Source organism: Pongo abelii, chromosome 19 (assembly GCF_028885655.2).
Source record: "Pongo abelii isolate AG06213 chromosome 19, NHGRI_mPonAbe1-v2.0_pri, whole genome shotgun sequence".
In the NCBI taxonomy this organism is placed as follows: Eukaryota; Metazoa; Chordata; class Mammalia; order Primates; family Hominidae; genus Pongo; species Pongo abelii.
This window is the reverse complement of record NC_072004.2, coordinates 24,229,394-24,245,026: the sequence shown is the minus strand read 5'-3', so window position 1 is coordinate 24,245,026 and position 15,633 is coordinate 24,229,394. Positions and strand designations below refer to the sequence as shown.

General features: G+C 51.5%; 1 protein-coding gene and 1 non-coding gene across 37 annotated transcripts in view; one reads left to right on the top strand and one right to left on the bottom strand.

Annotated features, from left to right (window-relative positions):
• Nucleotides 1-4,648, bottom strand: part of LOC112131812 (uncharacterized) — a 50,677-nt gene extending 46,029 nt beyond the window's left edge. For both annotated transcript variants that reach the window (XR_008515328.2, XR_010138107.1), the window contains exon 1: nucleotides 4,324-4,648. This is a non-coding gene — a transcript (uncharacterized LOC112131812). The remainder of the gene's footprint in view (nucleotides 1-4,323) is intronic.
• Nucleotides 4,555-15,633, top strand: part of LOC129051253 (tensin-3-like) — a 635,743-nt gene continuing 624,664 nt past the window's right edge. For 31 of the 35 annotated variants that reach the window (XR_010138099.1, XR_010138090.1, XR_010138092.1 and 28 more), the window contains exon 1: nucleotides 4,555-4,953. Coding sequence is in view for 18 of the 35 variants with exons in the window: in XM_063718439.1 (XP_063574509.1) it covers nucleotides 4,555-4,953 (399 nt within the window). In the remaining 17 variants the exon portion in view is untranslated. Of the gene's footprint in view, nucleotides 4,954-6,477; nucleotides 6,696-8,893; nucleotides 9,088-15,633 lie in introns of those variants that run through there. The other 4 variants (XM_063718451.1, XM_063718452.1, XM_054536351.2 and 1 more) reach the window with 4 other exon arrangements.

The following is a 15,633-nucleotide window of genomic DNA, read 5'->3' as shown; positions in this document are numbered from 1 at the left end:
ACTCATTTCAGCATTAACCCAAATGCCCGCTGTCCAAAGTCTCATCTGAGACAAGGCAAGTCTCTTCTGCTTATGACCCTGTAAAATCCAAATCAAGCTAGTTACTTCCTAGATACAATGGGGGTACAGGTAATTGAGTAAATACAGCTGTTCCAAATGGGAGTAATTGGCCAAAACAAAGGGGTTACAGGCCCCATGCAAGTCCAAAATCCAGCAAGGTAGTCCAATTTTTAAGCTCCAAAATGATCTCCTTTGACTCCATGTTTCACATCAAGGTCATGCTGATGCAAGACGTCAGCTCCCACAGCCTTGGGTAGTTCTGCCCCTGTGGTTTTAGAGGGTATAGCCCACCTCGTGGCTGTTTACATGGGCTGATGTTGAGTGTCCACAGCTTTTCCAGGCTCATGGTGCAAGCTGTAAGTCAATCTACCATTCTGGGGTCTGGAGGAGAGTGGCCCTCTCCTCACAGCTCCACTAGGAAGTGCCCCAGTAGGGACTCTGTGTAGGGGCTCTGACCCCACATTTCCCTTCTGCACAGCCCTAGCAGAGGTTCTCCATCAGAGCACCACCCCTGCAGCAAACTTCTGCTTGGATATCCAGGTGTTTTCAAACATCCTCTGAAATCTAGATGGAGGTTTCCAAACCTCAATTCTTGACTTCTATGCATGTGCAGGCTGAACACAACTTGGAAGCTGCCAAGGCTTGGTGCTTGCACTCTCAAGGTCATGGCCTGAGTTCTATGTTGTCCCCTTTCAGCCATGGCTGGAGGGGCTGAAATGCAGAGAAACCAGGCCCTAGACTACACACAGCACAGTGAACCTGGCCCAGCCCAGAAATCCATTTTATCCTCCTAGGCCCCGGGCTTGTGATGGGAGGGGCTGCTGTGATGACCTATGATATGTCCTGTAGACATATTCCCCATTGTTTTTGGGATTCACATTCAGCTTCTTGTTACTTATGCAAATTTCTGCAGACAGCTTGGATTTATCCTCAGAAAATGGGATTTTCTTCTCTACCACATTGTCAGGCTGCAAATTTTCCAAAACTGTATGCTCTGCTTCCTTTATAAAACTGAAGACCTTTAACATCACCCAAGTCACCTCTTGAATGCTTTACTGCTTAGAAATTTCTTCCAGCAGATACCCTAAATTATCACTCTCAAGTTCAAAGTTCCACAAATCTCTAGGACAGGGGCAAAATGCTGCCATTCTCTTTGCTAAAACGAGAGTTACATTTGCTCCAGTTCACTACAAGTTCCTCATCTCCATCTGAGACCACCTCAGCCTGGACCTTATTGTTCAAAACACTATCAGCATTTTTGTCAAAGTCATTCAGCAAGTCTCTAGGAGGTTCCAAATTTTCCCACCTTTTCTAGTGTCCTTCTGAGCCCTCCAAACTATTCCAACCTCTGCATGTTGCCAAGTTTCAAAGTCGCTTGCACATTTTTGGGTATCTTTTCAGGAGCACCCCACACCACTGGCATCAATTTACTGTGTTAGTCTGTTTTCACACTGCTGATAAAGACACTCAATTCTGAGAAGAAAAAGAGGTGTAAAGAAAAAGAACTGTAATTGGATTTACAGTCCCACATGGTGGGGGAGGCCTCTGAGTCATGGCAGGAGGTAAAAGGGACTTCTTACATGGCAGCAGCAAGAGAAAATGAGGAGGAAGCCAAAGCAGAATCCCCTGATAAACCCATCAGATCTCATAAGGCTTATTCACTATCATGAGAATAGCACAGGAAAGACTGGCCTCTGTGATTCAGTTACCTCACCCTGGTTCCCTCCCATAACATGTGGGAATTCTGGGAGATAGAATTCAAGCTGAGATTTGGGTGTGGACACAGCCAGACCATATCACCAAATATGGAGAGACTGAATCAACAAGATCATCTCAAACTAATACAGGAGGTGAGAGTTTAAATTAGAACAACCACTTTGGAAAGCAATTTGGATTATCTTATAAATTTGAGCATTCTCATATGTTATGACAAAGTAATTCCTCTACCATAGGCCCTGGAGAAACTCTTGACAATATGTACCAGAAGTAGTTAAAAAAAAATGCTCATGTAATGCCATTCATAACAGCAAATATCTGCAAATAAGCCAAATGTTCATTAATAGGAGAATGGGTAAATTAATAGGAGAATGGGTAAATAAATTATACCCTTAAAAACTAAATAATATGTCATTTAGGGTAATCATATGTATGCAATAAAACAATGTTTTCTTTAAAGGAAGAGAATCCTAAACATAAATTCAGGGTAGTAGTTACCCTCGGGCTGAAGGGTGAAAATCAGGAAAAAGGACAGAGGAGGAGCAGATGTTAGGGTCAGAACCCTAGTTCTTTGGTTGTGTTGTGGGTTCACAAATGATTACCATATTGTTCAAATACATTTACACAGAGGCCCAGGCACAGACAAGGATGAAATAGGAGCCAAGGTGTGCTATGAGCCAAGGATTATGATTAATCCAATTTTGTGCACTTTAAGCCATTTGAAAAACAGAAAAGCAAAACAACAAAATAATTTTTAAGAAATTGAATATAGGGTGCTATGCTCTGAATGTGTCCCCCTAAAATTAATCACCAATGTCATAGGATTAGGAAGTAGGGCTTTTAGGTAGTGATTCAGTCATGAAGGGAGAGTCTTCACGAATGAGTTTAGGATCCTTACACAAGGACTGGAGGGAGTGGGCTTCCCCTGTTTTGCCCTTCCACCTTCTGCCATGTGAGGACACAGTGCATCTCCTCCTGAAGACACAGTGCACAAGATACCATCTTGGATGCAGAGACCAGGCCCTCACCAGACACCAGTCCTGCTGGCACCCTGATCTTGGACTTCTAGCCTATGGAACTGTGAGAAATACATTTCTGTTCTTCAGAAATTACCCAGCCTAGTGTATTTTCTTATATAGTAGCACAAACTCATTAAGGCATAATGCCTGTTATCATTTTCTTCTACCATTTTCTTTGTTGCCTCTTTAGCACTGGGTCATTTTATATTTGATCCTTCATAATATCTCTTACTTTTGGTTTTTCACATTTCTGTTCCAAGTGTATTCTTAGATATATATTTTCCACGATTAGTATCCAGGTCAGAAAGTCCAGAATATGTTCTTTTAAGGGTTCCATTTCTGCAACAATAAAGTATTAATGCCTCCTGTAAACTGGGTATTTCCTTTCCAATTGTAACTGCCATCTGGAAGCAAAGTAGAATTACAGTCCATGAGTGTGGAGGTGATTTTTAAAGTATCTAGAGTATGGTTAAATGCTGGTTTTTAATGACACAGATACATTGATTGCTTGGCACACTAGGGTATCAGTTGCTAGTTATCTCTGTATTTATCCATATTGTTACAGAGGGAAAGTACAGACCATGAAGTTGGACCAGCTGTCATACCCACAACATTTGGGGAGCTTTGATTTTTTTTTAACCTTTAGCTGCTTAACTGTAACACGTAGCAGCTCAGGTGAAAAGCATCTTTATTGTGGGGACTTTCCCTTAGTGCTCTGTGGCACAAAAGTGCAGACCTATGTAGAAGCATTTAAGTATTTTGTGCATCAACAGGAAAATTAAAGGAACAAATTCTTATTGTATCCTTTAGTCCCTGAAGACAAAACCACAGTGACAGTAACTGGGTCATGGCATTGTATTCAGAGAGGGTCAGCCTTGGTCTTTGAGAGAGAAACCCCTTTACCCCACCATCAAGACTCACTGAGCAGATGGGAAAGTTCAGGTGGAACATGCAGTGAATAGCAAACATGGTGACAGGGGCTCACTGCCATGCACTGCCATACCTGCCATGGTCAGCAGACCTGTCTTCTACTTGACAACAGGCAAGTGAGAAACATTTTCTTGGAGATTTTCTTGATTCTTCCCAGTTGTGGCAGGATGGACTGACTTAGAGGAGCTCAGGAAGGTTGTTAAACAACACAGAAACACAAGACGAATTGTACTCCTCATCACGCCTATGTTAGAGCAGCAGGTCCTTGAAGCCTCAGCCACTCCTGGACACAGCATAATGCCCCTAATGATTTGAAATTTGGCTGCTAATCCCTGTATCCAGGGACAAAAAGAGACATAAACAACAAAAAGTTATAAAATAAGTGTGCCTAACATCTGCTTATTGTGGGAGGTAGGGATTTAAGATATAAGAATTTAGCTGCATGTGGAAGCTCACACCTGTAATCTCAGCACATTGGGAGGCCAACGCAGGAGGACGGCTTGAGCCCAGGTGTTTGACATGAGCCAGGCAACACAGTAAGTCCCCATTCGTACAAAAATATTTTTGAAGAAAAGTAGTTGAGTGTGCGGGCACATACCTGTAGTCCCAGGTACGTGGGACGCTGAGGCAAGAAAATTGCTTAAGCCTGGGAGATTGAGGCTGTAGTGAGCTATGATCACAACAATGCACGCCAGCCTGTGAGTCCGGAGACCCGAAACGGCACCCTCAAGCAGGGTCCACCTCCACCAGTAGAAATCGGCTCAAGGAGGTCCTGAGGACAGGACTCCCGGGGTCTTGCCCTGGGGGGCCGGAAGCCCCCACTCCCACAATGCCCCCTACTACATCCCCGCTCCAGCCACCACCGCGACTGCCACAGAAACCCCCGTCCACGCATCACAGAACCTGTTTAAAAGGGCCGCAGCCAGACCTTGAAGAGCAAACCAGGCGTTGCCCTGGGAAATGCGCATGCGCGAGGCGCGAGCCCATTATCCTGTCACAGTTACTCCAACGGTTGGCTGAGGACGACTCCCTGAACCTTATCAAAGCAGGAGCCCTTCGTGACAGTGAGTTGGTGTTGAGGCTCCAGCCTGACCAATCCTGTGGGTCGACAAAACAGTTTCAGGACACCACAATACACGGAGAGCCGACCACGATGCAGAAAGAGCAGAGGGAGTCCAGGGAAAACAGCTCAGCCTCACAGCCTCAGGCCTGCACGGACAGTGTTCAGGTGAGTGCCCCCAAAACAGCTGCCCCCCGCGATGTCGAGGACAGGTCAGCCTATGTGCCCGTGGGCTGCACTCCATCCTAGGGTCGTACTCCTGAAGAGCAGAACCCCGCAGCCTCAGGGATTGCCTGGGGGTGTGCGTTTCTCGGCCACTGCTCTATGTCTGTGGACCTGTGTCTCCCACTCTCTCTTCTATGTCTCTCACTCTCTGTCTGTGTCTCTTGCTTTCTCTGTCTCTGTGTGTGTGCCCGTGTGTGTGTGTGTGTGTGTGTGTGTGTGTGTTGGGAACAATGTGCCCAGTGAGCTACGAAGAGGTTTCTTGCATGTCAGCGTGTCTTCATGCAGCCTCTTTCTGCATTTCTGCTTGGCTCATGTTGTCAGTTGTCCATCGTTTCCGGGGCGGTTCCACATTGGTTTCTGAAGGCCTCGACGATGTGAGGAGATGCGTCTTCCACAAAGACATTGAAATTTCATACCGATCCTGAGCTACCTCTTTTCTACGATCAACATGACCACACTATAGGAAAACAACAACAACAACAAAAGCCTCACTGGAGCTACTTGTCTTGCAGAAGGGGAGCAGACCGACTTGAAAGGAGACGGTGCTATCTCCTTGTGGCTCTTCTCTGAGAAAAGAAGCCCCACACCGAAATCTGACAGAAGTTGAGAACGGGACATGGCAGGATTCCGGTCAACGGAATCCTGGCCTCTAAGGACAAGTAACCCCTTTGGCACTCCTCCCCTTATGCGCGTGGCGGTGGTTTCCAGGTGTCCTTTGTCTTTCCCGTGGATTGATGGAAAGGTCACCTTTACCCCCCTTCCAAGGGGCACATGCGTGGACACCATTGTTGGTTTCGCCATCGCACCATATGCCCCGGTGACACACATTCACACCATCTGCTCTGGGATACACTAGTGCCACGCGTGATCGCATTGTCTCCACCTCGGTTTCGCCCCGTCCCTGTTTGAACCTGTCCTGAAAGCGGTGTCGGCTTGCAGGAGCACCAGGGCTTTTAGAAGTGGGGCACGCCACTGCTCTTTCAAAGGAGGAGGGAGGCAGAGGGATCACGGATCAGTGAACTTTCAGCTGACGCCATGCCTGGAGGGCCATGGGATCATTCTGTGATGCAGGGAGGCCCTGTCTGCCTCACCAGATATGCTGAGCCCATTCTTTCTCACACGGAGGGGTCCAAACTCGGATCTGAAGAGGAGTTCTCAGAACCCAGCAGCCGCCCTGAAGCTCCCCTTCCATCGGTGGAAGTCGGCTCAAGGAGTACCTGAAGAAGGGACTCCTTGGGGCTTGGCCCTGGGACATACGCGGCCCCCTCTCCAACGCCTCCCGAAACTGGACCCCGGATCCAGCCCCAGCCACAGCTGCAGCAGGAGCCCGCCTGCCGACGCGCAGCCGCCATTATTTAAAGGGGAGGCAGCCTGACTGCCAGGAGCTGAGCGCGAGTCGGCCCAGGCAGTGCGCATGCGCGAGGCGCGAGCGGCTTCTCCCGTCACAGTGCTTCCCACGGTTGTCTTAGAAACCAGTCCCTGAGGCTTGGCAAAGCAGGAGCCCTCCGTGGCAGTGCTTGGGTGTCGGGGCTCTAAGGCTCCGGCCTGACCTCTCTACGGGGTCGACGGGAACGTCTCCCGATGGCAGGAGTCGCAAAGGGCCGACCAGGATGAGGAAACCCCAGGCAGAGTCCGTGGGAAGCAGCACGGCATCTCAGCCTCAGGCCTGCCCTGACGGTGCTGTGGTGAGTCTCCCCAAAAGTCCTGCCGCCGTGATCTCGAGGACAGGTCGGCCTGCGTGCCCCTGGGCTGCTTTCTCACCCGAGGGTCGTTCTGGTCGAGAGCAGAATCACGCAGCCTCAGGGGTTGCCTGCGGGTGTGTGTTTCAATGGCTCTGCTCTATGACTCTGTGTGAGTGTCTGTGTGTGTGTGTGTCTGTGTGTGTGTGTCTGTGTGTGTGTGTGTCGTTTGTGTGTGTGTCTCCCATTCTTTCTTCTCTCTGTGTCTCTCAGTCTCTGTGTGTTTCTTTCCCTCTCTCTGTCGGTTTGTGTGTGTGTGCGCCCGTGTGCGTGCGTGTCTTTGGCCGAAAGTACCCTGTGCGCCACAAACCGATTTCCACCATGTCGGCCTGTCTTTGGTGAGCCTCTTTGTGCATCTCTGCCTGGGTCATGGAGCCGATTGTCAATCGTCTTCGCCGCCGCGGATCCGCTTTGTGTGTGTGAAGACCTGGTCCACGTGAGGAGATACGTCGGTCCCGGAGCAATGGAAATCTCATCCCCGTCCTGAGCGGCCTCTTTTCTGGGATCCAGATGAACACACTGCAGCCAAGGACAAGATCCCCACAGGAGCTCTGAGAAATGAAGCCACCCCACCATACAGTCTGGAAGAGGAAGCCGGGAATGGGAGATGGCAACTATCCCTGTCACTGGAACGCTGGCTTCTCTGGATAAGCCACCCTTTTGGGACCCCTCCCCTTATGCCCGTGGCGGTGGCACGGTTCTGTATCCTGCCTGGGCTCTGGGCTCTGGCCTCTGTTCTGTCCTCCCTCTTGCTCTGCCTCCCCTGTTTCTCAGGGGCCCGGATGCCTCTCGCTCTGGCCACATGTCTTCAACAAAGATGACTTCCCAGTCCGTCAGGGAGACACTTCCTGGGGATCCCTGTCATGATTCTTTCTCTCTCCAGACGTGTTTCTGCTTCATTGGTCAGGTCTCATGACCCTGAAGCTCTTGGCTTCCATACGTGTCTCAGACGGGGAAGCTTCCTTCTTCTCCACGATTCCCCTCATGGGTGGGTGGATTGCCTAGAATGAGCGCTAGGCGACCGTGACTGGCCTTGACTTCTAGGACAGGTGGTGTCGCGTTTCCTCTGCACTTCCTGTCTCATTCTGGAGGGACATCCTCTCCTCTGCTCCTGGGTGGACTGACTTCCTTGATGTTCGGGCCGAAACGAATGTCAGGGAACCAAAGGGACTGGGCTGGGGCTGGGGCTGGGGCTGGGTGCAGGGGAGGTTTCGTCGGGGCTACCAGGACGGTGGAGGGTTGGGGATGGGGCGAATTTTGCAGAAACCTCTTTGCTCCTCTGGTAGGCATTTGAAAACGCGGCTTGGGTCAGGCACAGGCACCCCCACCTCCGCGGTTCCCAGGCGTTCTTTGATTTTCCTCGGCATTGATGGAAAGTCCCTTGTTCCCCCCTTCCACCGGACCATGCCTGGACTCTACAGTTTGTTTCGCCGTCGCCCCGCCCCATATGCCTCCGGTGACACACGTTCACACCGTCTGCTGTGGGATCCGCCAGTGCCACGCGTGGTCACATGGTCTCCACCTCGGAATCGCCCCTGTTCCTGTTTGCACGTGTCCCGTAAGGCGCGGTCGGCTCTCCGGAGCCCCAGGGCTTTTAGAAGCGGGGCAGGCCACTGCTCTTTCAGAGGAGGAGGGAGGCAGAGGGCTGATGGATCAGTGAATTTTCAGCTGACACTACACCTTGAGACCTATGGGATCATTCTGTGCTGCGGCGAGGCCCTGCCTGCCTCACCAGGTGTGGTGAGCCCATCCTATTTCACTCGGAGGGGGCCGAAATCGGATCTGAAGGGGAGTCCCGGGGACACAGCAGGCGTCCTCAAGCTCCCCCTCCCTCGGTGGAAGTCGGCTCAAGGAGATCCTGAGGACAGGACTCCTGGGGTTTGGCCCTGGGACAGGACACCCGCGGCCCCCTCTCCCACGCCGCCCCAAACTGGACCCCGGATCCAGCCGCCTCCGCGGCTGCAGCAGGAGCCTCGCTGCTGCCGCCGCCGCGCAGCGGTGGCCTAATTTAAAGGGGACGCAGCCTAACTGCCAGGAGCGGAGCGCGAGTCGGCCCAGCCAGTGCGCATGCGCGAGGCGCGAGCGGCTTCTCCCGTCACAGTGCTTCCCACGGTTGTCTTAGAAACCAGTCCCTGAGGCTCGGCAAAGCAGGAGCCCTCCGTGGCAGTGCTTTGGTGTCGGGGCTCTGAGGCTCCGGCCTGACCTCTCCACGGGGTCGACGGGAACGTCTCTGGATGGCAGGAGTCGCAAAGGGCCGACCAGGATGAGGAAACCCCGGGCGGAGTCCGCGGGAAGCATCACGGCATCCCAGCCTCAGGCCTGCCCTGATGGTGTCGGGGTGAGTCTCCCTAAAAGTCCTGCCGCCGTGATCTCGAGGACAGGTCGGCCTGCGTGCCCCTGGGCTGTTCTCTCACCCGAGGGTCGTTCTGGTCGAGAGCAGAACCCCGCAGCCTCAGGGGTTGCCTGCGGGTGTGTGTTTCAATGCCTCTGCTGTATGACTCTGTGTGTGTGTGTGTGTCTGTGTGTGTGTGTGTGTGTCTCCCATTCTCTCTTCTCTCTCTTTCTTTCAGTCTGTGTGTCTTTCCTTCCCTCTCTCTGTCGGTTAGTGTGTGTGTGCCCTTGTGCGTGTGTGTCTTTGGCCGAATATGCCCTGTGCACCACAAAGCGATTTCTGGCATGTCGGCCTGTCTTTGCTGAGCCTCTTTCTGCGTCTCTGCCTGGGTCATGAGGCCGGTTGTCAATCGTTTTCGCCGCCGCAGATCCTCTTTGGGTGTGTGAAGGCCTGGCCCACGTGAAGAGATGCATCGGCCCCGGAGCATTTGAAATCTCATCCCCATCATGGACTGCCTCTTTTCTAAGATCAAGATGACCACACAGCCACCAAGGAAAAGAGCCCCAAAGGAGATCTTTGTCCTGCAGTAGGGGAGCAGAAGCACATCAGAGAAGATGGTTGTATCTTTTCACGGCTCTTCGCTGAGAAATGAAGCCACACCACGATACCGTGTAGAAGAAGAAGCCGGGAATGGGAGATGGCAACAATCCCTGTCACTGGAACGCTGGCCTCTCTGGACAAGCCACCCTTTTGGAACCCCTCTCCTTATGCCCCTGTCGGTGGCACGGCGCTGTATCCTGCCGGGGCTCTGGCCTCTGCTCTATCCTCCCTCTTGCTCTGCCTCACCTGTTTCTCAGGGGCCTGGATGCCTCTCACTCTGGCCAAATGTCTTCAACAAAGATGACTTCCCAGTGCGTGAGGGACACACTTCATGCAGATCCGTGTCATGACTGTATCTCTCTCCAAACGTCTTTCTGCTTCATTGGGCAGGTCTCATGACCCTGGACTTCTTGGCTTCCATACGTGTCTCAGACAGGGAAGCTTCCTTGTTCTCCATGTTTCCCCTCATGGGTGGGTGGGTTGCCTAGAATGAGCGCTAGGCGAGCGTGACTGGCCTTGTCTTCTAGGACAGGTGGTGTCGCATTTCCTCTGCACTTCCTGTCTCATTCTTGAGGGACATCCTCTCCTCTGCTCCTGGGTGCACTGACTCCCTTGATCTTGTGGCCGAAACGAATGTCAGGGAACCAGAGGGACTGGTCTGGCGCTGCCACAAACCTTCAGTTTGTTAAAAAAAAGTCTCAGTATCTGCAAAGTTCAATAAAGCAAAGCACAATAAAACAAGGTATGTCTGCCTGTTTGTGTCTTGTTGATTTCTGCAACGGAGGCAGAGAGTGATTTTTTGTTGTTATTTTTCTTCTTCTTTCTCCAGGCAAATTGTTTCTCGCCTTCACTCATGTGCCATGCTCTAAACGGCTTCCTGGCTTGGCAAGATTACTTTTAACGCATCTCTAAGCATCCCTTTTATTTGTCAAATCCCTGTTATTCTCTTAGAATCTATCTTGCAGCCAAAATAGCCTCAGGAGAAAAATAATGAAAAAAAGAAATGAATTAGGTGTGCCAGAAGAATGTGATGGTCGTGGGGAGGTTTATGCAGATAAATATGGTGGGTAAGAATGTCGCTCCTTTTCAATGAATGTTTAAATGTTTCCATTTTCCTTGTAAAGGCACTCTAACAGAAGAAGTGCATTTGCAGAGAGGCCAAGGATCGGTCCCCGTGGACACATGATTTTGTAGCCTCCTTCCCCACCCCACCCCTGCCCCTCTCCAGTTGTGCCTTAGCAGACGTCATTCCCTGTTATTTCAGTCTCTGCAAGTGCAAGAATTTAGGGTGATAACAACCATACTTCCATTCCACGAATTTGCACACTTCTTACTCTCCACTCATCTAACACACATGTGCACAGTGTGAACCTTGGTCTGTTGACTTAACTTTGCCTGTGTGGGATGTTGTTTCTCTCCTGTCTGTGGACACTTATCGAGTTTAGATTCACAGGTGTGGAAAGAGCGAGGTCTGCAGTGCAAATGTTTTCGTAGTTCTCATTGTAGACTGTCCAATGACTTTTCAAAGTGCTCCTCAAGGCATGAATTATTCCACTGGGGGTCTCCTTGCCTGTAGTTTTGAACCCTGGCCTAGCCAAAGGCTCCCCTGCTCTTGGTGGCTATGCTGGAACTCTAGTTCCTTCCCTTTGGCCTGAGGTGGCCACACCCAGGGCTCCAGCCACATGACGTTTTGTGCCCTCACCCACCTCCTCCATGGTCTCCCCATTTGCTTAAGGAAACACCTGGATCGAGACAGAACCATCCAGTCCATGGCTTGGCCCCACTGGGCCTCCACCTTCAGGACGTGCCCAGGGTCTAGCCACCTGCTCGTGCTCTGTTCCCGAGTCCAGCGGCAGGAAGTGGACACCAGGCCAGCCTTCTGCCCGGGAGCTCAGGTGCTAAAGCTTGTCTGCCCTCTGTGTGGCAGTGAGCCCAGCTTGCCCATTTGAGAAAGAAGCAGGGGCACTCCGAGGAAACGCTTCCTGAAGGAACCGGGTGTTTTAGGAAGATCTTCCTGGCGCTTCCCGCAGGTCTGGTGAATGGTATTCACCCAGGCTCCCAAGAGGCTGAGCCCCTCCTCACCTCTTTTCTGAGTGAGCTCATCTTCCTTGGCTGGGTGCAGACTTGGGAGATGTGCTCAGTCACTCCACAGCAAAATTCTGTCTCTTTGGGGTGGCGTGAATCCTCAGGAGTGGGATAAGACTGTTTAGGAATGACCAAAACTTAGGTTTGTTTTGTTTTGTAACTTTGTTAATATCCCATGGGTGTTTTCCGTATAAGTGAATATGGATGTGATTATTATTTTTAGTGACTTCATAGTATTTGAATCCCATTCTATGTTAGTACCATAAAATGACCAGAGCCCAGTTGCTGGCTATTAAAACTGCTTCCAGCTTTTTTTGTTGTGCATAATTCTGTAGCCTGCCCTTCCACGTAGATCTTTCCAGGCATGGTCATTGCCTTAGAACACATTCCTTGAAGGAGAATTGACCATTGTGATAAGTGTTTTAAATGAGATCATAGAGATTTTGTTTGCATGTGCCTTGCCCATTGAGACCCTGCTGCAAATGTGTCTTTGTGCTTCTGTCTCCTGGTCCTAGCTGTCTTGCTGTGGGACAACTAGGGACAGCATAGTTGGGAAGGTGAAGGTCAGAGGGGCAGCAAGTCAAGGTTACTGCCTTCCAGGACAGATCCTATGGTCTGGTTGCTCACCCATTTGTTCTACAAGTTTATCTTTTGCAAAGGGCTGTGAAGTTCACCAAGCCCTCTCCATACATCCAGGCTTACTGTGGACATTGCTGGCCATGGAACCATGGGGCTGTGTTTCTATTCCTATTTCCCTTCTTCCTTCCTTTATTAATTCAGCAAACAGGCATGGGCCCCTTCTCATGTCCGGGCCTTGGATAGATGAAGGGCAGGGTGAGGGTGCAGGGTTTCTCTGTGATGTAAGAACTTTTGTGGGGCCCTGAGGCCTGGGGCCAGAAGACCTTGCCTGATCCTCCCTGAGAAGGCCTTGCAAGGGAGACCTCAGTGTTGCATTTGGGGACCAATGCTCAGCTGAGTGGGGATGGGTGGGAGGGATGGAAGAGGGGAAAGGAGACCAAGGCATGGGTCTGGCACCCCTGTCAAGAGCCAGACAAAGTAACTAGGTTGTGGGGATGGGGGTGGGAGGGCAGGGACGTGGGTAGAGTTGATACGGCAGTGTTCTGGTCAGAGCATGAAAAACCTGGAATGGCCCAGTAGGCGGTCTGTGTGCCAGGGACCATCAGGAGTATCACTCATTCATTCAGCAAATCCTTAGCTGTGTTCTAGGCAGGGGGATCTCTGTGAACTGGGTGGACAGATGGACTAGAGTTTATGCCCTCTTAGAGGTGAGTTTTTCATACCCGATGACTATAAGACCAAGGTGGATGGACTTTTCCCTAGGGCCTCATGCAGGAGTGGCATAAACTGAGCAGGGATCTGGGGGAAGTGAGTCCTGTGTGCAAGGAACAGCAAGTGCTAATGTCCTGAGGCAGCACCTGGCTGAGGAAGTTGGAGAGCAGGCCAGAGATTGGCAGGGGCTAGATCGCGTTGGTCTGTGGGCTCATGAAAAGAACTTTTTTTTTTTGAGACGGAGTTTCCCTCTGTCGCCAGGCTGGAGTGCAATGGCGTGATCTCAGCTCACTGCAACCTCCGCCTCCTGGTTTTGAGTGATTCTCCTGCCTCAGCCTCCTGAGTAGCTGGGATTACAGGCACCCACCACCACACCTGGCTAAGTTTTTTTGGTATTTTTAGTAGAGACGGGGTTTCACCATGTTGGCCAGGATGGTCTCAATCTCCTGACCTCGTGACCTGCTCACCTTGGCCTCCTAAAGTGCTGGGATTACAGGTGTGAACCACCGCGCCTGGCCAAAAGAACTTTTATTTATTTATTTTTTAAGGGTATAGATTCTAAAAGCTGGGAGAGGGTTTTGTGCTACGTTGTCATGTCCTGATTCCTGTCTTAAGAAGCTCCATTTGGTTGGCCTGTGGATGCAGAGAGATGGTCAGTTCAGTGGTGGATGGACCAGGATGGTGAGAGTGGAGACCGGGGAACTGGGCCTTTTTGGGGCTTTATTTTGCGGGGCTTGCTGACAGATTGGCTGTGTGCTGTAAGAGAAAGAGAAGGAGCCCGAAGGTTGAGACTTGACTGTGTGGGGAAGTGGGTGCTATTTGTGCAGACAGAGCAGCAGGGAGGACATGTTGGGGAGAAAACTGGGAGTTCTTATTTGGAGGGTTGAAGTGAGCAGTGCTTCAGGGATGGCCCAGTGAAGGTGGGAGCAGGTGGTGCTCAGGACTCAGCAGGTCAGGGGAGAAGAAGCTTGGAGCGGTCAGGACCGTCAGCCGGCAGACAGGTGGTGGGAAGGGTGACAGCCTGCCTAGGGGTGCATGCCCACAGAGGACCTTTAGGTCAGAGCCCAGGCACCCTGAAACTTAGAAGTACCCAAGGGGATAAGACCCTCCAAAGGAGACAAAGGCAGGACCAGTGAGGTAGGGCATGGGGTCACAGCAACCAGGGAAGAAAATGCGTCAGGAGATGGTGTGTTCAAATGCGGCTGGGATTGGAATAAAGTGAGGGACAAGTGTCCCTTACTGGGTCTGACAGGCTATGGCTAGGTGGTGACTTATGGAAAGTTGCAGTGAGATGGGTTGAACATGGATTCTGGAGCCCATGAGCCTTTGGGTAAGGGGCAGTGACTATAGTCAGCCTTTGAGGAAGGCTTCCTGTAAGGGGAACAGCAGAGAAACAGGCCAGGTATGGGAAGGCTGGGTGGGCATCCAAGGAGGGTTGTGATTTCAAAGATGGGATGTGTTACAGCAGGCTGTATGCCACTGGGAAAGTTGGCACAGGCAAGAAAAACGTGAAGGTTAGGAGCTGGGGGGGCGGGGTGGGTGGTGACTCACCCCTATAATCCCAGCACTTTGGGAGGCCAAGGCGGGTGGATCACCTTAGGTCAGGAGTTCGAGGCCAGCCTGACCAACATGGTGAAACCTCAACTCTACTAAAAATACAAAATTAGCCGGGTGTGGTGGTGCATGCCAGTAGTCCCAGCTACTTGGGAGACTGACACAGGAGAAACGCCTGAACCTGGGAGGCAGAGGTTGCAGTGAACTGAGATCACGCCACTGCACTCCAGCTAGGGCGACAGAGTGAGACTCCATCAGGAGTTGGAGAATGAGAGCCAGGGTGGCTGGGGACAATGCTGGAGCCCACTGTGCATGTGCATCTGGGTTTGGCACCGGCAGCGATGCACATGAGCTGGTGAACTGCAGTGGTCTCCACTTTCTTCTGGGCTGAGGTTTGTTGGGAGGCTTTAGCTTGCGTGTCTTGCTGCACAGAGCAGCTATGCACTGATGAGTAAGGACTGTGGAGGGGTGGATGGCGGCGTAGACTCAGGGCCATGCTGAGGGCTCCTGGAATACGGTGACCTTGGCTTGCTGTCCCTCTGACCTTCATCTTCCCGACCTCATGCAGGGAAGATGCACAATGTGGACCTGGCCAGCTGATGGAACTATAGGATTGTCCCCAGTACCTTGTACTGGTGACTAACAGTGGACACCTAGAGGGCTGGGAGGAGCAGCTCCCGGAACCGCATTGATACAAGTGTCTTCGTGTCCAGTGTGTGCTGCTGTCCCCTGCAATTTCAGCAATTTCAGCAGAAGCATGCGTGCAAACCTAATGTCCCCAGGGCTCCACTGAGTGCTGGTTACTCCTTCAGGTCCCACCCACGCTTGCCCTCCACTCCCCGACACAGGCCCCTTATCTCTCTTAAATTCTTAGTCCAGTTGAAGTCAACACAATTCTTCGCTTTGCCCTCCACCCCACTCCACCCTTTGCTCCTGAGCCTCTGCTTACCTGTTTTGGGCAAGGCCCAGTCTACACTGGAGCCCGACACACACTGCCTCCCTCCCTCCTCACCCTGGAGGGTC